General features: G+C 44.6%; 2 protein-coding genes across 2 annotated transcripts; both read left to right on the top strand.

Annotated features, from left to right (window-relative positions):
• Positions 1 to 318: 318 nt before the first annotated feature.
• LOC9652598 (histidine-containing phosphotransfer protein 1) lies at positions 319 to 1,629 on the top strand. Its single transcript, XM_002966698.2, has 6 exons — positions 319 to 625; positions 723 to 853; positions 951 to 1,019; positions 1,089 to 1,160; positions 1,231 to 1,303; positions 1,369 to 1,629. Exons 1-6 carry the CDS (start codon positions 566 to 568, stop codon positions 1,417 to 1,419), a joined length of 456 nt encoding a protein of 151 aa, XP_002966744.1. The 5' UTR covers positions 319 to 565; the 3' UTR covers positions 1,420 to 1,629.
• Positions 1,630 to 3,077: 1,448 nt separating this feature from the next.
• On the top strand, positions 3,078 to 13,864 carry LOC9652597 (BEACH domain-containing protein C2). Its single transcript, XM_024671011.1, has 31 exons — positions 3,078 to 5,333; positions 5,387 to 6,171; positions 6,234 to 6,815; positions 6,878 to 7,012; positions 7,062 to 7,166; positions 7,217 to 7,333; positions 7,385 to 7,461; positions 7,514 to 7,595; positions 7,648 to 7,980; positions 8,038 to 8,606; positions 8,671 to 8,755; positions 8,813 to 9,007; positions 9,060 to 9,596; positions 9,644 to 9,784; positions 9,843 to 10,274; positions 10,329 to 10,450; positions 10,502 to 10,571; positions 10,625 to 10,708; positions 10,788 to 10,844; positions 10,897 to 10,965; positions 11,012 to 11,098; positions 11,149 to 11,265; positions 11,319 to 11,468; positions 11,517 to 11,601; positions 11,657 to 11,777; positions 11,828 to 11,924; positions 11,989 to 12,102; positions 12,161 to 12,533; positions 12,621 to 13,342; positions 13,402 to 13,524; positions 13,613 to 13,864. Exons 1-31 carry the CDS (start codon positions 3,311 to 3,313, stop codon positions 13,679 to 13,681), a joined length of 8,658 nt encoding a protein of 2,885 aa, XP_024526779.1. The 5' UTR covers positions 3,078 to 3,310; the 3' UTR covers positions 13,682 to 13,864.
• Positions 13,865 to 20,560: the final 6,696 nt, after the last annotated feature.

The following is a 20,560-nucleotide window of genomic DNA, read 5'->3' as shown; positions in this document are numbered from 1 at the left end:
CTGGATTCGTCCATCACCGCATGCCGTTGGATACTGAGGAGCCATTATACAGCCGACACGTGTCATGACAATATCCGCACATTATGACCTGTCACGCAATATTCTGCATGATGTCGTTAGATGTTCACATCAACGGCCGGCATTCGATCTCTTAGATCAGACGGATTTCAACCGGATACGTGGCGAGCTGGTATCAGTCGATTCTACCAAATCCGACGATTGCGACGAATCCTCTACCGTATGAGCCAAATCCCCCCATATAAATACTACTGTAGTTTTCAACTCCCGCCGTAGTAACGTGATTTACAGCGTGGTAAATTCCTCTCTTGCTTCTTTGTTTTTCACCTACTGAGAATCAATCCAAGCATGGCTATGGCGCTAGGGTTTTGATTACCTGTCTCGCTGCCTGGCGCTCTCTCTCTTCTATCTCTCTCCCTCCGATCGAATGCGCAGGGGTATATAATTCGCGCTTGTCCGCTTGCTCTTGGCGCCGTGGATCGCCGTCGTCTCGTCGACAGGAATCGATAATCTTAGCATTCTTCTCAATCCCGTTCTTGGCTTGGCGATGGATCCCGGAATGCTGCAGCGCCAGTATGTGGAGCTGATGCAAGCGTCGTTTCAGGAGGTAGGAGGAGGGATCCTTTAGCAAAATTTGGTGCTGGGAATCACTCTAGAATCTAGCGACAATTGTGTAACGCTCGCTCTTTCATTCGCATTCGCAGAATCTCCTGGACGATCAGTTCTCGCAACTCCAGCAGCTCCAGGATCCCACAAATCCCGACTTCGTGGCCGAAGTGGTGTCCTTGTTCTTCGAGGACTCGGAAAAGCTGCTCAATGATTTGTCAAAGACATTGTACGGTGGAGTAACTTAGCGTGGTTTTTTCCCCCTTCCACTTGCTTTACGTTTTGTACTTTCGCTCTAACTCGTTTATCTCTTCCTTCGTCCACAGTGAGCACAATCCGATGAACTTCAAGCAGATCGATGCGTACGTTCATCAGTTCAAGGGGAGTAGTGCCAGGTATTCTCGATCCAAAAACCAGCATTGTCTGTTCGTTCTAGTGTTCTTATCGTGTTGGATGTTTGTCAGCATTGGAGCTGCCCGTGTCAAGGCATTGTGCGTTGCTTTTCGTGCCTACTGCGAAGAGGAAAACCGGGACGGGTACGCTAAATGAACAGCTTCGATCTCTCGCGTTCTAACGCATGGCTTTTCTCTTGTTATGTCTCTTCAGCTGCTGGCAATGTCTGCAACAAGTAAAGCGCGAATTTTTCCTTGTCAAGACGAGACTCCAGGCACTGCTCCAAGTAAGTGCCTCGGACACTTTTGTTTCACGCAGAGCTAATGACGCTGCTCCTTGCATGATTTTCAGCTGGAGGAGAAGATCATTGCTGCCGGTGGCACAGTCCCGCTGCTCGAATGAGATCAATCGTGGTAGCAATATCGACCCCTTCGTTACTTAAATGGCACTATGGATGGAGTGACCGTCTTAGAGAAGAGCACACACTGCGACTGGGCATATAGCTAGAAAACCAAAGAGTTTTGTTCTTCTGGTCACTCGGTTCTCTTGTAGAGTTTTTGTAGATCCCTGTATTGTATGAATCATCTTCCTTGTGCTTACGGTTTGTCTTAAGAGCTATTGTTTTTGCAAAAGAAGTCGGAATCTTCGAATCCCTCGCGGAACAAACTGTTACGAGTGAGAATCTCGATATGATGATCCAAAGTGGAGCGTGATTCGAGTTGTCCCTGGCAAAGGATACCGCATTATTGGATTTTTCTTGTGTACGAAGCTGGGCACTCTTACATTTGTCATCTTGTCGTCTCGCAGATCTTTTCTCTCCAAAAGTTCTTCGCAACAATCTATGATGTCAATCGTCCAGCCCAGTCCAATCATCATCCGCGAAACATAGAAAGAACCTGTGCGAAGTCGACAATCACGAGCAACGAACATAGAAAAAGCTGACACGATTGGATTTTTCCAGCACTCCCCCACAGCTACATTGTCTTGTCTTGATGATTTTACCACTCCCAATGTTAAACTTACTGGTAAAACATTGTAAGCTTTGTGGATGAAAGGTGGTGATGATCCTCGTATTCATATGGAAGATCCATGTTAATTACCACAAAGTAGATTTAAGACTCGCGTATCAAACGAGAATGATCGTAGTGGCCAGCTACGCTGTCTGTCTAGAAGGCGTCTAGAATAAAAAGCGCTTGCCTCTCATCCAGGACGCAGGGTTTTAACCGATTGATTCAAGCATGCCCGCCGAGGCCTCTGGAGCTCCTCTCCTTCCAGCGAGCCCAAGCCCACCGCCCAACCATAACTCCTCCCAAAAGATAAACCTGTGAGAAGAGAGAGATCGAGAACAAAAAGGAAAGATCTAAGCGCGAGAAGTATGGGACGAAAGAATTCTATGGGGACGCTCACGCGACTCGAGAATGGATTATGGGAGGGATGATTGCTCTCAAAGGATTATGTGAGAGATGATAGCTCTCATGCTCTCGACGCACAGTACTGATGCTTAGTTTTCTCTCTTGGATGATGGAGGTACGGGCTCCAGCATCGAGAAAGCCTCTCGTTCGTACTACTTACTCCTCTCACACGCGAAGAACAGAGGACTGGCGAGAAATTTCTCTCTTCCAACGGATTTTCGGAGGAATCCGAGGATGGACGGATGAATGAATGCCGCAGTGCCACTGGCTGGCCTAGCTACGAGAGAAAGAGGAGAGAAAGAGGAGTGATCTGACCTGCCATAGCTTGGTGGCGCTACTGGCGTTCTCGTCACTGCCTGAGCTCATCTTTAGCTCCGCTGATTGAGGCCGCCGCGCCGGGAATCGCACCGTCGACGAGGCGGAGACGTCGCGCTCGTACACCGCGACATCGTCGCCGCTGGCAGCCTCCATGGCTCGCCCTCCCTTGCCCTAAAATTTCCCATTCTTTTCAACCCTTTGTTGCCCAGATGGAATATTCGTCACGCCTTAGAATATGCTTTCTTGGTTAAACCCTAGCGAGGCTCAGAGCTCTTCTTTTGTGTGCATGTGTTCCGTACAAGAGGGAATGTATGGCCACACCGCGTTACCACGAGCTTGGCCTAGGGTTAGGGTTTATGGGAGGGATGAGCTGAGTCGCATTTGGAGGGCGCTGGGGATGCGCGCGCGACCGGGCGCGTCCAGCTGCTGGAGGAGGTAAAGAAAATAAATTCCGGATTGATTCGCCCCGCGGAGGAGGGGAGGAATTTCTTCGTCAAGCTTAGATCTGGCACGCATCGGGTGTATAGCTTCTTTCCCTCCCCCGGATTCGTCAGCGCCAGGGAATGGAAGGCCGCGATCCGAGCGGCGATCTGGACTTTCGAGATGCGGGGGACGATGTAGATAGAGGCGCCAGTTATTTGGAGCACAGCGATGGATCGAAATTGGAGCGGAATCCGGCGGCGGTCGAGCTGCGCGCTAGATCTGGCGATGGCGGGCATGCAGAGGAATTGCCAGGGGAAGATTTCGACAATGTAAATCTGTTCGATAGGAGTGGCGGCATTGTAGAGGGGAAGATCGACGGGAATGGGTTCCACGATCTAGTTATGTCGTCGAGAAGAGAAGATGGCGGCGGGGAGATAGAAGAGGTTGATGAGTCCACCGCAGGGAATTCGCCTGGGTCCTCGTCGGTGGTGAAGCTCGAGGATCAGTTTGACGAGGTGAGCTTGAACGACAACGTCGGTACTCCCAGTGGTTTTTCCTCGGCCCGTGACTCGGTGAGTAGCATCACCGTTTTAAACTCGGGGAATGCCAGTCCCAAGAGCTCGTCGCTGGGGTCTCCTCTCCACTCGCGGGGAAAGGCTGTTCTTCCCGACGCGTCTCCAGAGCTCATGCGCCTCATTGATTCGGCGATCCAGGGCGCCGACGCCGACCAGAAAAGCTTGCACAAGCTCAAGAGGGTGGTGGCTGGTGAAGAGAGTATAGAAGGTGGCGACGGCAAAGTTGACAATGATACTCGTGCGAGGCTGGTGGTGGAGATTCTTCTTGCAAAGATGGGTGGCATTGAAGCTCTGGACGACACTGCTGCGCCAAAGATGATGCTGAGTGCCGGGGCTGCGATCGTGGCCGGAGAGCTTATTCCTTGGCTTTCGTCAGAGGGAGATACTGGGATTTTCGTGTCGCCGAGAACGAGAATCGCCAAAGGCATCACTATGACTCTTCAGGCATGCACGCGGAACAGAGCGATGTGTTCGGCGGCCGGGCTGCTCAGAGTTCTCCTAGAAGCGGCACGAATACTTTTCGCTCGAAAGGCAGCTGCTGAAGAACAAGGTCACGAGTGGGATGCTAGTCCTTTGCTAGATGCTATCCAGGCACTGGGATCTCACTGTTTGACAGTAGTGGACCTCCGTCACTGGCTCTTCACGGTAACGGAGACTGGACAGTCGCTTGATCTTGTTCTCGCATTGGAGAAGACAATGGCGGGAGAAGAAACGAGAGGTCCTGCCTACACTTTCGAGTTCGATGGAGAGAGTTCTGGATTACTCGGCCCTGGAGACAGCAAGTGGCCATTTGGCAACGGTTATGCGTTTGCTACCTGGCTTTATATCGAAAGTTTTGCGGACACACTCAACACTGCGACGACTGCTGCTGCCATTGCTGTCGCTGCGGCCGCGAAGACGGGGAAGTCGTCAGCGATGTCAGCAGCAGCCGCAGCAAGTGCTCTAGCGGGGGAAGGAACTGCACATATGCCTCGGCTTTTCAGCTTTCTGTCAGCAGACAACCAGGGAGTTGAAGCGTACTTCCACGGGCAGTTTCTCGTGGTCGAGAGTGCCGTGGCCAAAGGAAAGAAGTCGTCTCTTCACTTCACCTATGCGTTCAAGCCGCGGAGGTGGTACTTCGTGGGCCTGGAGCATATCTTCAAACAGAGTCTGATTGGAAAGGGAGACAGCGAAGTGAAGCTCTACGTTGACGGCAGGCTCTACGAAGCACGTCCTTTTGATTTTCCGCGCGTGTCCAAGCCGCTAGCGTTTTGCTGCATCGGCACAAATCCTCCACCGGCAATGGCTGGACTTCAGAGAAGGCGGCGTCAGTGTCCTTTGTTTGCGGAGGTCGGACCGATCTACATTTTCAAAGAACCAATTGGTCAGGACAAGATGAACCGGTTGGCAGCAAGGGGTGGTGATGTCGTTCCTACATTCGGGAATGGTGCTGGACTACCTTGGCTTGCTATATCCGAGGAATCGAGGGCCTTGGCGGAAGAAAGTGTAGCACTGGACATTGAAATCGGGCCGAAGATTCATTTACTGTACCATCCTCAGCTGCTGATCGGGAGGTCGTGCATAGATATTTCTCCTGCGGGATCGTCAGGTTCGTAGTTAGTTTTGCTTGCTGACAAGTTTACTAATGATTTTTTGCTCCAGGTTTGCACAGAAGGCCGGCTGAGGTTCTTGGCCATGTCCACGTTGCTTCTCGCGTGAAGCCCATGGAAGCTGTCTGGGCGATGGGTGAAGGAGGTCCTCTAGCGCTACTCCCCCTTGTGGTTGGAAGCGTCAACAAGGAAACGTTGCAGCCAAATGCTGGTGATATCACTCTCTCCGTAAGATCATCATTTCTATCGGGGCCGATCTTGCGTATATTGGCTACTGCTCTCAAGTACCCAGGCAACGCGGACGAGATGACAAGAGGCCACGCACCAGAACTACTTGCACATCTTTTGGGCCACCTTCTGGTTATCTCATCAATTTCGAAGTCAGTGGACGGACAGGAAAGAGACGAAGAGCTTGTGGCCGCCGTGGTGTCCCTTTGTCAGGCACCTAAGGGGAATGCTACCTTGGAAGTGCAGCTATACAGTAGCTTGCTTCTCGATCTGAAGCTTTGGAGCAGGTGCAGTTACGGCTTGCAAAAGAAGCTGCTATCATCACTTGCAGATATGGTTTTCACCGAGGAGAAGACAATGAGAGCTGCAAATGCAGTTCAAATGCTGCTGGACGGTTGTAGATCTTGTTACTGGATTGTTCCGGAGCCGCACTCGGTGCATTCATTTGCGGGTGGCAAAAATACTAGGCCTTTGGGAGAAATCAATGCTCTCGTCGACGAGCTTCTGGTGATTGTGGAGCTTTTAACTGGATCGGCTCAGGGACCTATTGCAGCGTCTGATGTTCGCTGCTTGGTACAATTTGTTCTTGACTGCCCACAGCCCAACCAGGTAAAAACATTTTCGTCATTAGCTTTGTCTTGCGAATTTACCTGCGTGTTTGTGCTTGGCAGGTCGCGCGAGTTTTGCATTTATTGTATAGACTTGTTGTACAGCCAAATGCTGCTCGTGCTGCGACCTTCGCGGATTTGCTGATGAAAAATGGAGTGGTTGAGATGCTCTTGACGCTCATACAAAGAGAATCCGAGATAGGTGAAAATTCCGAGGGCCTAAATTTGCGAGAACTGGACGAGGAAGAAGAGGGTGAAGAATTTGAAGAAGTGCCCGAAGGTGATATAACGAGGACAAGTTCTGATTCTGAGGCTCCAGTTCTTTCTCAAAAACCGGTGGGACACAAGAACGTCGGAGGTATCACATTATCAATCAGTGCAGATGCTGCTAGGAACAACTTCCGAAACGTGGATAAGGGAGATGGCATGATGCTCGGGATAGTTGGACTGCTAGGGGCACTTCTCGTTGGGGGCCATCTCAAGAGTACCATAGGAAATACTGTCGCTGGCTCTGGAGCTGTTGAGTCACCTGGACTTGCGTCCTGGCTTTTATATGCGTTGCAGCGGGCGTTCCAGGTTGCTCCTAAGCGTCTGCTCACTCGTAACGTGTATTCTGCCGTCTTATCAGTTGTTGTGAGGTCCGAGGTAAACTAATTTTTTATTTTTTATCAACGATGTCTGTGAACTAAGGCTTGTACTTTTTCCAGGGAGGAATGTCGTCTACGGATGATGGTTTGGCAATTTTTGATACCGTTCATCGATTTGAACACAGACAGCTTTTTCTGTCTCTGCTTCGTGCTCTTCCTTCAGCACCACGAGAAATCCAGCTTCGTGCTCTCCAGGTACGTGGCGCTCTCTAGATGAACGTCGTCACTAAAGATGAAATATCAGGACATCCTCTTACTAGCATGCACTCACGCTGATAACAGAACGAGGCTGACCGCTATGCCAGAATGGCCAGAATGGCTACTGGAAATATTGATAGCAAACTATGAGGTGGGTTCTTTTGACCAGCCGTTCAATCGTGCTTCAAACTTTACTTCTAGGTGGGACTGCGGCAATTGCAAGAAGGACTCACGAGTTTTCAGGATCTCGAGGAGCTCATCTACAGCTTCCTGACTATAATATTGGAGCATTCAATGCGTTCTAAAGACGGATGGATGGTAACTGTCTCTTTCATCTAGTGTTTTGTTTAACATGTATTCATTTTGTAGGATATTGAAGCTGCTATTCATTGTGCAGAATGGCTTGCAATATTTGGCGGTCCAAGTATGGGAGAGCAGCGGTTAAGGTACGAGTCGACTTGGAAGTATGTCTTTTGACCTTTCCGATTTTCAATGCAGGCGCGAGGAGTCTCTTCCTGTCATCAAACGGAGATTACTTGGAAACCTACTAGATTTTGCTGGGCGGGAGCTCCAAAAGCAGGTTCGCCTCTCCATACTTCAAGAATGGTTGTCTTAAAGATCGTCTTTCGTAGACGCATGCAGTGGCAGCTGCAGCAGCCGGTGTAGCCGCAGGTGGTTTGTCCCCAAGAGCCGCAAAGGTGGAAGCGGAAGCAGCTGCTCATCTGTCCATGTCTTTAGCGGAGAACTCGCTCGTGCTGTTGATGCTTGTGGAGGACCATCTACGTTTGCAACATCAGGCTTTCAATTCTGGTATTTCAACCGGTTCCCTCAGCGTTGGCTCGATGTCTCCGAGAGGGCAGAATGTTTCGTCTTTTATGTCTTTCGGGAGATCCAGCTTCGATGGCGGAGAAAACTTAGGCTCTCGAAGGTATTCATCTGGAAGCGATTCTGGGCTTCCCATCGAGGTGAGTTGTTATCGACAATCAAATTCTATGGCTTATTATGCGTCATTTGCATTGTAGGCATTCACTTCCATGGCTGATTCAAATGGACAGGTTTCGGTTAGTGCTATTGAACGGTTGACAGCCTCTGCAGCTGCGGAGCCTTACGAGTCCGTCAGATGTGCCTTCGCCTCTTACGGTAGCTGCGGAGTAGAGCTTGCTGAAGGGTGGAAGTCGAGAAGCCGCATGTGGTATGGGGTTGGTCTTCCATCCAAAGGTACTTGTGGAGGAGGTGGTGGTGGCTGGGAATCATGGAGTTCTGCTCTGGAGAAAGACGCCAACGGAGAATGGGTGGATTTTGAACTGGTCAAGAAATGCATCGTTATGCTGAAGTCCTTGCTACTCGACGACTCAGGCCCTGGAGGATCGGGAGGAGTTGGCTTTGGAGGGGGTGCAGGAACTGGAGCTGGAGGTGTTCATGCCTTGAACCAGCTTTTAGATAGCGATCAACCTTTCTACGCGATGCTTAGAATGGTTCTCTTATCTATGCGGGAAGAGTACACGGAGGAAGTGCAAGAGGAAAGCTCTTATGAACAAAATTTTGAGACTCATGGATCGTCGGTAAGAACAAGATCTGCTTTGCTATGGTGGTACGTAAAATTGTCTTTATTTTTCTGTTAACTTTGCAGCTGATTTCTATCCTGTGCATTGCAGTGTTATCTCTCCTTTCCTGACGATGCCCTTGTCAGAAGCCAGAAGGCAACGGGTTCTGGTTGCTGCATGTATTTTTTACTCAGAGGTTTGCATTTTTGCTTTTCTTTCTAACGTAAATGCTTGACAAGACTGCGTTGTGTAGGTTTGGCATGCTGTAAGTGCCGATAGAAAGATCCTGAGAAGACAGTATGTCGAAGCAATTTTGCCACCTTTTACAGCACTTTTACGGAGATGGAGACCTATGCTATCTGGCGTTCATGAGTTGACGGACGCGGATGGTCTGTCTCCTCTTACTGTTGAGGATCGACCTCTGGCAACGGATGTTGTACCTTCAGAGGTGGGTTGTTATTGATTTACTAGCGATTCTTACATGGTTTTTTGTTTCACAGGCTGCTCTTGCTATGATATCACCATCTTGGGCAGCTGCATTTGCGTCCCCCCCTGTCTCAATGGCATTGGCAATGGCGGCAGCTGGCGTTGGTGGGGGTGAAGCATCAGCTCCAAAAGGTTTTCATGTGAAGCGGGAAGTCGCAAATGTGGAACGCAAGTTTCTGAGATTTCGTACCTTTTCTGGTTTCCAAAAGTCGGCGCCAGCTGAACCACCAGTTATAGCTTCTCCTGAACCGAAAGACAAAGCGGGTGCCAAAGCGGCAGCTTCAGCGGCAGCTAGAGATCAAGAAAGAGCTGCGAAGATTGGATCAGGTCGTGGTTTAGGCGCAGTAGCTATGGCAACGTCATCTCAAAGAAGATCTTCTACCGATCGTGAAAGAGTTCAAAGATGGAATCTGCTAGATGCAATGAGTGCAGCTTGGCAGGAGTTCTTCTCTTTGGGCGGAGAATCCGGACAAACGAAAGAACTAAAAAACAAAACATTAGCTTCTTTGTCAGCTATTGTGTTGACAACAAAGAGATTACGTTCTCTCGAGGTTCGTATTTCTAAAACTCCGACAAGTATTCTAACACTGTTAAACAGGTAGAAAGACGATTGACGGTGATCGCGTCGGATGCTTTTCGGTTAGGCATTGGTCTGCGAGCTTGGCGTTCTTTACTTCGGCGACTGCTTGAGATTGAAGCGCTCTTTGGACCATTGTTGAGTCAATTAAATTGTCCTCGGGTAAGCTACTTCGCTGATATTTTGTTGATTTTCTTAACTGCATTAGTTGTTTACGTAGACGTTTTGGAAACTTGATCCGGTTGAAAACTCTCTAAGGATGAGGAAGAGACTGAAGATAAACTACAAAGGTTCAGATCATCATGGTGCGGCAGCAGATTACCGTGAACCAGAGGAAACACGTACTAGAGACTCTGCTCCTTTGCCAGATTCTCTTTTGACGGCTGGAGCACCGGCGCTTGTGCCCGAGACCACTGATGAAGGCACGGAAGACGACCTTGCAAGAAGTGACGTGGACGATGTAGATTTCAAGAGGGAAAATCACTCTCCATCTAAACAACACGAGTACGAGCAAATGGCTGCATCAACAGACTTTCCCCTCGCGTCGCCTGGACACTCTATACCGGTCACTCCTCAGTCCAAAGAACGCTTGTTGCTGGAAGTTTCAGCCGTGTTGGTTCAACCATTAAAGACCGGGAAAGGCATGTTTCAGGTATGAGTTTTGGCGCGGTTTTGCTTGTCTCTACTTAGTTGAGTTGCTGACCAGGTTACAACAAGTCACATATACTTTGTCACGGATTGGAATCAGGACATTGTTGATTCGTGTTCGCTTCCTGGAGGAACTAAGGTCTGGCATATTTCTTCTTTGAAAGAAGTTCATAGTCGAAGGTTAGTCTTACTCTAGATTATCTGGGTAGTTATTCACTTAGATATATGCAGATATTTGCTTCGAAAAAGTGCACTGGAGTTGTTTATGCTGGACATGTCGAACCATTTTTTTGATTTTGAGGTATTGTTTCTTCAGTTCGAACAATTATACAGTCGCCTTTTTGTGTTCTCTAGAGTGCAGACCAGAAGAGTCAGGTTTACAGGGCTCTTGTTCAAGCTCGGCCCCCTCACCTCAACACCATCTATGCCGCGACTCAGGTGGCGACTTTTCTAATTTTTGCTCTTTCGTATCGAGAGAAACTTGTTTTCTAACTTAGTCACTTTCTATTCCGGGTAGAGGCCCGAGCGGCTTTTGAAAAGAACACAACTCATGGAGCAGTGGGCAAATCGGCAAGTGAGTGAGGTGTTTGGTTATTTCTTCAATAAACATATTAGTTTGTTTCCAGATCAGTAACTTCGAATATTTGATGCGGTTAAATACACTTGCGGGAAGGACGTATAATGACATCACTCAGGTACGATTTTCTTTGTCACGTACATTGACGTATGTTTGTTTCTTAGTATCCGGTGTTTCCGTGGATTCTTTCTGATTACACATCTAAAAAGCTAAATCTTGACGATCCAAATGTCTATCGAGATCTATCTAAGGTATTTCACTTCTGTCGACTAAGTATTATTCGAATAACATCGTGGTATAGCCTGTCGGTGCTCTCAACCCATCTCGACTCGAGAAAATTATGGAACGATACCATAGTTTCGACGACCCTGTTATTCCGAAGTTCCATTATGGTTCGCACTATTCTAGCTCGGGGACGGTAAGTCTTAATATCAGCTGATTTTGATACAACGTCTGAGTTTGTAATTACAGGTTCTCTATTATCTGACAAGGATTGAACCTTTTGCAACACTTGCAATACAACTTCAGGGGGGCAAGTTTGATCATGCGGATAGAATGTTCAGCGACATTGGCTCTACGTGGAATGGAGTTTTGGAAGACATGAGCGATGTAAAAGAACTGGTACGGTCTATCTTTTTGGTGTGTTTTCTGAACCATACATTTTTTCAGGTGCCCGAACTTTTTTATATGCCCGAAATTCTCACAAACGATGGTGGTTTTGATCTAGGACGGACGCAGCTGGGAGAGCAAATAGGTATACAAGTAATGATACATTTAGTTTTTAATTCGCGGTTATCCTCTTATTTCAGGAAATGTCAAGCTTCCACCATGGGCAGGCTCTCCCATAGATTTTGTACAGAAGCACAGAACAGCACTTGAAAGCGAGTATGTGTCTGCTCATCTTCACGAATGGATCGACCTTATTTTCGGGTACGTTTTTTCTTTTCATGACAAAAGAAATTGGCTCTTTCTCTGAACAGTTACAAGCAACGAGGGAGAGATGCCGTGGCTGCTCAGAATGTCTTCTTTTACATGACGTACGAGGGATCCGTGGATGTAGATAAGATCACTGATCCTGTCAGTAATCTGAAAAATAATTGTTTGGGATATGACGAGCACTAATCGCTTTGTTTTCTTTCAGGCCATTCGAAAAGCGACTCAGGACCAAATAGCGTACTTTGGACAAACCCCATCTCAGCTTTTGACAATCCCACACATAAAGAGACTACCTCTACATGACGTGCTACATTTGCAGGTTTGTATGCTTATTATTCTTGATGATGATGGTATAACTTACGAACTTCTGATTGCAGACCATATTCAGAAATCCCAGTTCAACTGTGAGTTACTCCATACCTTCTCCAGAACGGTGCAACGTCCCTGCTGCAAAACTTCTTGCTGCTAGTGACTCCATCGTGACAGTAGACTTAAACGTACCAGCCTGCCATGTTGCAATGCATAGATGGCAACCAAACACCCCAGATGGCCAAGGGTCTCCGTTCTTATTCCAGCATTCGAAGTCTGCTGCGGGCTCTAACGGAGGATCTCTGATGCGCATGTTTAGAGGACAGCCCGTAGTTGGCACTGAAGAAAGTCATTTTCCAAGGGTTATTGCGTTGCAAGCGCATGGCATCAGGAGTGATGCGGCTGTGGCAATATCTTCCAACGGAAGGCTATTGTTTACAGGTACTATAGTATTGACATCACTTCTTTTTTTCTTACGTTTTTTCTTTTCTTTTCTTTTCTTTTCTTTTTTTTTTTTTTTGGCTCCAGGTGGACACGCCGACAACAGCTTGAAAGTAGTGGCTACTAACAATGCCCGAGTCATTGAAAGCGCAGTTGGTCACTCAAGGCCGATCACTTGCGTTGGATTGTCTCCGGATGGAAGGACAATGGTGACAGGGTCTCAAGACGCTACAGCAATCATCTGGAGAGTGCATAGCAACTCGTTTGCTAGCACCAGCGGTTCAAGTGATCCTTCAACAATGGCAAGCGGGGATTTAGGCACTGTGGACATGAAGAAGAGACGGGTGGAAGGGCCTCTGTGTGTTTTGCGAGGACATGTTGACGAGCTCAGCGTTTGCTGTATCGACGGCAGCCAGGATATTGTAGTTTCTGCATCTCCAGGGAGGGGTGTTCTTCTTCACTCGGTAGCGAAGGGTAGATTTATTCGGCGGCTAGACATAGATAGAGCGGACATCCTAGCTTTGTCCACGGAGGGGATTGTAGTGGTCTGGGACAGGGGAAGCAGTAGACTCCAAACGGTGACGCTCAACGGGATTCAAGTAGCTACCAGAGGTTTTGAAGGTGATGTAAGTTCCATCGTGACGTCGTCGGATGGTCGCCACATTATCGTCGGTTTCACGTCCAAGAAGCTTCACGAGCAGCAAGGTTTTGAGTTGCATCATCGTCCGCGAGTTCCCGACGATGAAGTTCCCGACTTAACACCCAAGGCGCTCCCATCTATCTCACTTCTCGACATTTACACGCTCCAGGTACCAGAAAACACTCTTAGCGAGCTCTTCTTTGTCAATACTAAGCTCTTGTTTTGCAGGTGATTCACACTTTGAGGCTCCAAGACGGCGAAGACGTGACTGCCATGGCTTTGAACAGAGACAACACAAATCTCGTGGCTTCTACTGCCAACGGACAGCTCCTTGTATTCACGGATCCCGCTGTAAGGACCATCACTTAAACTCGTTTGTTTCGCTAGAACTGTGATCTTAGAGTAACTTCTTTTCTCCCGTGCTTCCTTTTTTTGACAGTTAAGCATTAGAGTGGTGGATCAAATGCTCCGTCTTGGCTGGGAAGGATCAAGCTTCTCTACACTATGATATACGAATTCTCCTGCGTTGAAGAGGAAGGAAAAAAATGAAAGAATGTTCCTTTGTTTTTTGGTGCGCCATTTGCGTACAACGTCGTGTTGTGAAATACATTGTTTCAACATTCCACATAACGTGGTTGGTTGAGATTAAAGATTTAAGGGGGAATGAGGAAGTCCCTTTGTTTTTTAAGAATTCTTCTGTTTGACAGATCCAGGGTTCAAAAATTGTGCTAATAATCCCCATTGATTAATCCTATTGAGGGTGAAATATATTATTTTAATAATTGTGATGTATTCAAAGTTCTTGCAGAGTTTAAAATTAATGATTTCTCTAAAAATGAATTTGACAAACAAAAAACAAATTGTTAATTTTGCCAGCTCAATAAAAAAATTAAACCTTTAATTTGTATAAATATATCAAGGCTTAGGACCATAAAATTTCTATCTTAATTAGTGGTTGCCTTTATAAAAAACTTTCCAATGTAACAATTGTTCTAACTTTTACAAAAAATATCAAGAATGTTATAAATAGTGGTCGAAATATTTTGAAAGTGGTAAAAACTGATAAAAACATATACAAAATTTTATTAGACTTAATATATTTTTATTGATAATAGCTAAAACTCTCAACTATCTAATTTTACTAAATATATAATACTAATTTTAGTAATTTGTAACAATGATATTTTTATAATTTTTGTAAAGTTATAGCATAACTTTTGTCTTCCATAGTGATTACACTATTGTGGTAGAAAACTTAGATGGTGATGAAAGTAAATACATATAGATAATACTTTTACTATATAATTGTTTTTAGAAAGAATACATTTTTTTTGGGTATTAATATTGTTGAAAAGGCTGACTTAAGATGATATAAAAGATATTTCTGTGCTTATTTTTTAGTTTTTAGGTAGTACCAGCTCTACAAAATCTACATGATGTTGTAGTGCACAATTTTCCAAAGCACAAATGTCTTCAAAATTATTTAATGCCACAGAGAAACCCTTCCTTTTGTTGAATCTATAATTCTACCAAACTCTGATTTATTCCCTCAATTGAAACAAGGACACATTGCATTAAGTAATAAAGAGTTTATTTCATGTTAAGTAATGTATTTCCTTTTTCAGTAACTCTCTCTTTATAACAATGCAATGCTCTCATCAAGTTTCTTGAAATTTTAATTTTTTCTTTCAAAACTTACTTCCAGATTTCACAAGTGATGTGAAGTAAGTTATAATATTGTGAATCTGTTTTGTACACCAAACAGAGCTCCTTAACAAAAATGAGTAGAGTTTCAATTATGTTTTACCTCAAAAAGATATTTCTAGGTTTCTTATTTCTAAATGCCGAACTTTCTTTTTCTTTTTTCTTTTCGTTGTGCAGATGAGTGGTTCAACTTCTTGAAATGTATGAGCTGTTGGGATAAAAAGAATCTGATTTTTGAACAGCCAACAAAGGTTTGGAACTTCGTCTTTGGGCATCTTGTTATGGCTAGACTCTCACTCATACTGTACAACTATAACAGGTTTGTGTGGCATGTTTCTATTGAGTGGTTGGTGCTCAGCTTCTCATGCTTTGCAAAGTCAAGCTTTTCTGGATTTGGCATCAGCTTCATGCCTACCGTGAAATGTTGTTGCAGGTGTCAACCATGGTTGATGATAGTAGTAACAAGGAACATGTACACTGATACTAGTTTGGTTACAGATAAAGTAGCTTGCTTTACAAGGAGGAGCAATACTAAGCAACATCAAGCTTGAAGTTCAACTGGTGGCATGTCATATATATTCTTGTGAGTGCATTCAATAGTGTATTTCCTTTATCAAATGTATACATCTTGCCAAGTGCCCTATAGCCTCATGGGTATTTAGTAACCACTTAAGAGATAAGTGGTCTACTTCAATCATAAAATGCCATCTATACAGGTAGTGCCAAGATGATGCCATTGCTTGTGACCAAATATCCAAGATACTCTACTTTGTTAGTGAAAAATAAGCACTTCTTGACCTTTGACTTCAGCTTCCTTCTAATGCCTCCAAAATGAGATTCACATGCTTATACTTTTTAGGCACTAACTTTGACAGCGTAGTCAACATCAATCAAAAGGAGTATATTAAGGTATGTTAGGGTAAGGAACTTAACCTATCCTAGGGCTCATAGTGGAGCTTTTGAGGTAACTTAGGGGTGGTTGTGTCGCAAATATAACTTTGGGTATTGAAAGATATTTGTCGGCCAGTCTTTACAGACACTCTTTTCTTATTACCATGATAGTAGGAGATCAGTATTACTAATTCCCTTCAGTAGCCCCTCTTGTCCAAGTTTTAGTTAATTAGGCTTAGCATTTGTACTTAGCTAAATGAACACAAAATAGGAACTCCTATGTGTTTCTAGCTAAATATTCTTAACTTGGCTTTTAGTTCTCTTTTGCTCTATCTTGTATTGGCTTGGCAAGATAGTGAGTATTGAGTCTAATCCTTCAATATTGCTACATGATAGCTTACCGTATTTACTAAACACCCTCACTATCATACCCCATATATTGGTTCTATTCCGAAACCATATGCTATTTATAGTAAGTGTCTAGATCCACCCAAGAGAGATATCTATGGAATATAGAGAGTGTCCTAAACCCTATAGTGTTGTTCCTACTTCTAGATTCGCAATCTAGAAGTATATTTAGTAAGTTTTATGCTTGTCCTAGATACTAACTCCTGGTACTAAAGGAGGCTAGGCTCTTAGCTTCCGTTCACAAGGGCATGAACTTGTAGGGAAGTATGATGGATTGTAAATAGCAAAAAGGAATAACTCGAGATGATCTATAAGGGTTAAAATATAAAAGAAAAAGGCCTATGAACCCCTTCTTTAAATCAATTAAAGGTTTTGAGATACTTATGGTTAAGTATTCTTGGGTTTGAATAATACTTAGTTGGTTGACCTCTTGAGAAGTCCAAATTCAAGAGTTTACACTTCAATGGTGAAATTAACTTAAGGAGCTTTGTGTTGCGAATAAGAAAACCACCAATGTCTACAATGGATGAGTTTGAGGCTAGTTTTCATTTATGTGTAAGAAACTAACTCGCCGAGGTGTCGTAGGCTAAAGGAACCCCAAAAGCATGACCAAAATGACAAAGAGGTTATTGGATGGGACCAAGTTGAAGATCGAGTCCAAGACCGACTCTAGGACTGAGTTCGAGATAGAGTCCGGAATCGAGTCCGAGACCGACTCGGGGACCGAGTTCGAGTCTAAGTTCGAGACCAAGTTCGAGACGGAGTCCGAGATCCGAAATCGGGTCCGAGACCGAGTCCAAGGTCGAGTCCGAGGTCGGGTCCGAGATCAGGTCTGAGATCGAGTCCGAGACCGAATCCGAAGTTGGATCCGAAATCGGGTCCAAGATCGAGCCAGAGACTAAGTCCAAATACTAATACGGGTCAAGGGGTGAAAGCCCAAAGCGTGCGTCTCCCAGGGGGGGGGGGGGCTGCAGGGGGTTCCAAAAGTATAGTAGGGATAGTGAGGTCCAGGAACCAGTCTTGAAGGAACTCTCCAGTGGTGTTTTCAAACTGACTTGAGGTTGAGACTGGGGCCGAGGGGCCTTGGGTGGGAGTGAGCATGGGCTTGAGTAGTGCCGGAGGGGCCACCCAGGGAAGTGCTCAAGAGCAGCTCCCACTCCCGAAAGGGAAACCGACTGCGGTGCTCCCGGCTCATGTGGAGTGGTGCCCCACTTGAGTACCTTGTGGCTCATTGGTCTTCGCCCTTCCTAGGGGCTTGGAACCCAAGGACGCTTAACTCCAAATATCCCAAGACCCTTAACCGATTGGAAAAGGGGGTGCACTCTTATTCATGGGCCTTTTCCCTCTATATTTGAACCCCAACGGATTGTCTCTCGAGTCGTTCCCTTTGGTTGCTTACAACTGCACCATAAAAGATAGTGTTGCCACGTCCGCAAAGCATGAACAATGGAGAGTAACTCTTGCTCATATGTGGAATAGTGTTGTTCTACAGAATTCAAAGTTCAACTCTTATATACAATAAGTTATCCCTCTTGCATAAGAACTCAATGCATAACCACTCACATCACATGTCACCTTATAAAGTTTTGATGGATTAGCAATGCGAAGCATTGGAGCTATGCTCAATAACTATTTCAATGCCACAAAACTCTCTTTATATGGCTTTTTCCACTCAAATGGTACATTTTTTTGCAATAATTATATCAAACGAATAGCTATCTCCGCAAACTTGTACTAGAAACATTCTTAGTAACTAGCTATACCAAGGAAGCTACATAATTTGGCCACTAAAGTTGGTGTAGGCTAGTTCTCCACCATAAATACCTTCTTTAGATCCATCTTGACACCCTTAAATATTACAATATGGCCTAGATATTCCATCTTTAATATTGCAAATTCACATTTCCTCCTCTTGGCATAAAGTTTACTATTGTCGTGAATGTGACTTTGGTTATCGAAAGATACTTGTCAACTAGTCCTTATGGACACTCTTTTCTTACTGCCACGACAGCAGGAGGTCAATACTATTGGTTCCCTTTATTAGCTCCTCTTGTCTAAGTGTTAGTAAATTAGACTTAGCATCTATACTTGGTTGGATGAGCATAAGGAAGGAATTCCTAAGTGTTTATTTAGCCAAAGTATAAATTTATTTGGCCCAGCTTGTTAATTCTCTTTTGTTTTGTCTTGCACTAGCTTGGCAAAAACCCTTGCGTATTGAGACTAGTCCCTTAATATCGTCAAATGATAATTTACCATGTTTGCTAAACACCCTTGCTATCATGCTTTTTATGCTAGTCTCATTTTGGTCCTAAATGCTATTTATGAAAAGTGTCTAGATTTTCTCATTTGGCATATTTATAGAATGTAGAGATTAGTTTAAACACAATGGTGTTCGTCATGTGTCCAAATTCACAATCTAGAGACATTCCATATTTAATAAGTTTCAAGTTTGTCCTAGAGACTAACTCCTAATATTAAGGGAGGCTTGGGGTGAAAGCCCAAAGTATATGTTCCTTAAGGAGGGGGGGGGAGGGGGGGTTATGGGGGATTCTAAATATATAGTAGGGATAGTGGTTGGAATGCATGTTCGACCACTTGAGACATTAGTTTAGCTCCTATTATGTTGTGTTACTCCTTGTTCTGCATCCGACTTGGGTTTAAGCCCAAGCTTCACACTGCTCTAGTCGGTGAGGTACCCTTCTCCTCACGTTAGGCCATTGGTATGCCAAAATTGTGCCAGACTCCGTCTGACACCATTTTATGTGTAGATGCTAGGTACGGGGAGCTGGTGCTCGTGGGATTGTACCGGGTTTCATAGTGCAATAGGCTTGGAGTTTATCTCCAAATTCAGGTACGCTACAACTATAATGTAGTAACAAAAGAACTTTGTGCAAATGCACATTATGCTCCTCTATATTTTTGCTGAAAACAAGAATATCATCAAAAAAATCTTCATAAACTTATAAAGATAATGCCCACATACTTCTGTTGTCAACCGAGTAATTGTAGCTGGTGCATTTGTGAAACTAAATTGCATAATTGTAAACTCAAAATGCCCAAAGCTTGTGTTGAATGTTGTCTTGGAGATAGATGGATCATCTATTACAATTTAATGATATCCACTCCTCAAATCAATCTTGGTAAATACTCGTGCTTCACCAAGTTTTTCTATGATATCATCCACATGTGGCATTAGCATCTTATCCTTCATTGTCTTCTTGTTCAAGGCACAGTAATTAATACATATTCACATTGAACCATCCTTCTTCTTCAGAAGCAAGATCAGAGCACCAAACAAAGATTTACTTAGCTGAATAAATCCAAACTCAAGTAACTTCTTGACTTATTATTAAACTTCTTACTCCTCTATATAACTCAAATGGATACCGGTAAATTGGTCATGTCCCTGACTCCAATATAATCCCATGCTCCACACCTTATAATGGAGGTAACCTAGGATGTTTAAACGGAAAAACATTAGAAAACTCATCAAATACATCCTATATTACTACTTCTCCCCCACATGTGCTTTGGTCCCCTAAGCCATAAACAAACAATAAGTAACTTGAAAGTGTTTTTCCAAGCCTGCTTCAAAGATGTAGTAGAGATTATAACAACTAATCACTAATCAATACATTCATAAAAGGGATTTGGAGGTTGAACTCCCTCTCCAAACCACACATTTTTAATGCCACCATACTTTAGTGAGACATGCTTAATACTCTACTTTATCTCCAAATCCACCTTCATAAACCATGGCATCCCAAGAATGAAATTCATATGATGGATATCTCCGAGATAAAAAGTCTCCACAAGTGTAGTTTTGCCAACTAACACTTCCAACTCCTCTACACAAGCATTGAAATGCTGAGCAGACATAGCAACACTTTTCATCATATATGGAAGAACTCCTTGTGTCACCAGACTATACTTCTCAACAAACTTTGCTGAAACAAAGTTGTCATCACTCCTACTATCCAGTAAAATCTACACTAGACCACCACAGAACATGCCCTCCAGCATTAAATCTAATTCATGAGTGTCCTCAAACTCTATCTTATTCCACACATAATTGAGTTGACAAGCAAGGATTGAAAGCCTCTTCCTCCGACTAGAATGGTCATCTCTGTCATCCTTATACTGCAAAGTTTGCAACTTTTTAATATTTGATTTACCATCAATAGAAGAGTAGCCATTCTTTAAGCTCTACTGCTTGTTCTTCAACTATGGATAATTAGCCTTGTAGTGTCCAAGCTTGCTACAATGATGACAACCCTATCTATAATTTTTCATAAAGAACTTCTACTTCTTTGACCCTTTTGCATATGAGGTAGCCACCACAGACTTCAGTTAGTGATACTTGTTTTCATCCTTGTGTCCACAA

The sequence above is a fragment of the Selaginella moellendorffii genome, unplaced genomic scaffold (assembly GCF_000143415.4).
Source record: "Selaginella moellendorffii unplaced genomic scaffold, v1.0 SELMOscaffold_7, whole genome shotgun sequence".
NCBI classification, from domain to species: Eukaryota; Viridiplantae; Streptophyta; class Lycopodiopsida; order Selaginellales; family Selaginellaceae; genus Selaginella; species Selaginella moellendorffii.
This window is presented reverse-complemented; position numbering and strand designations above follow the sequence as displayed.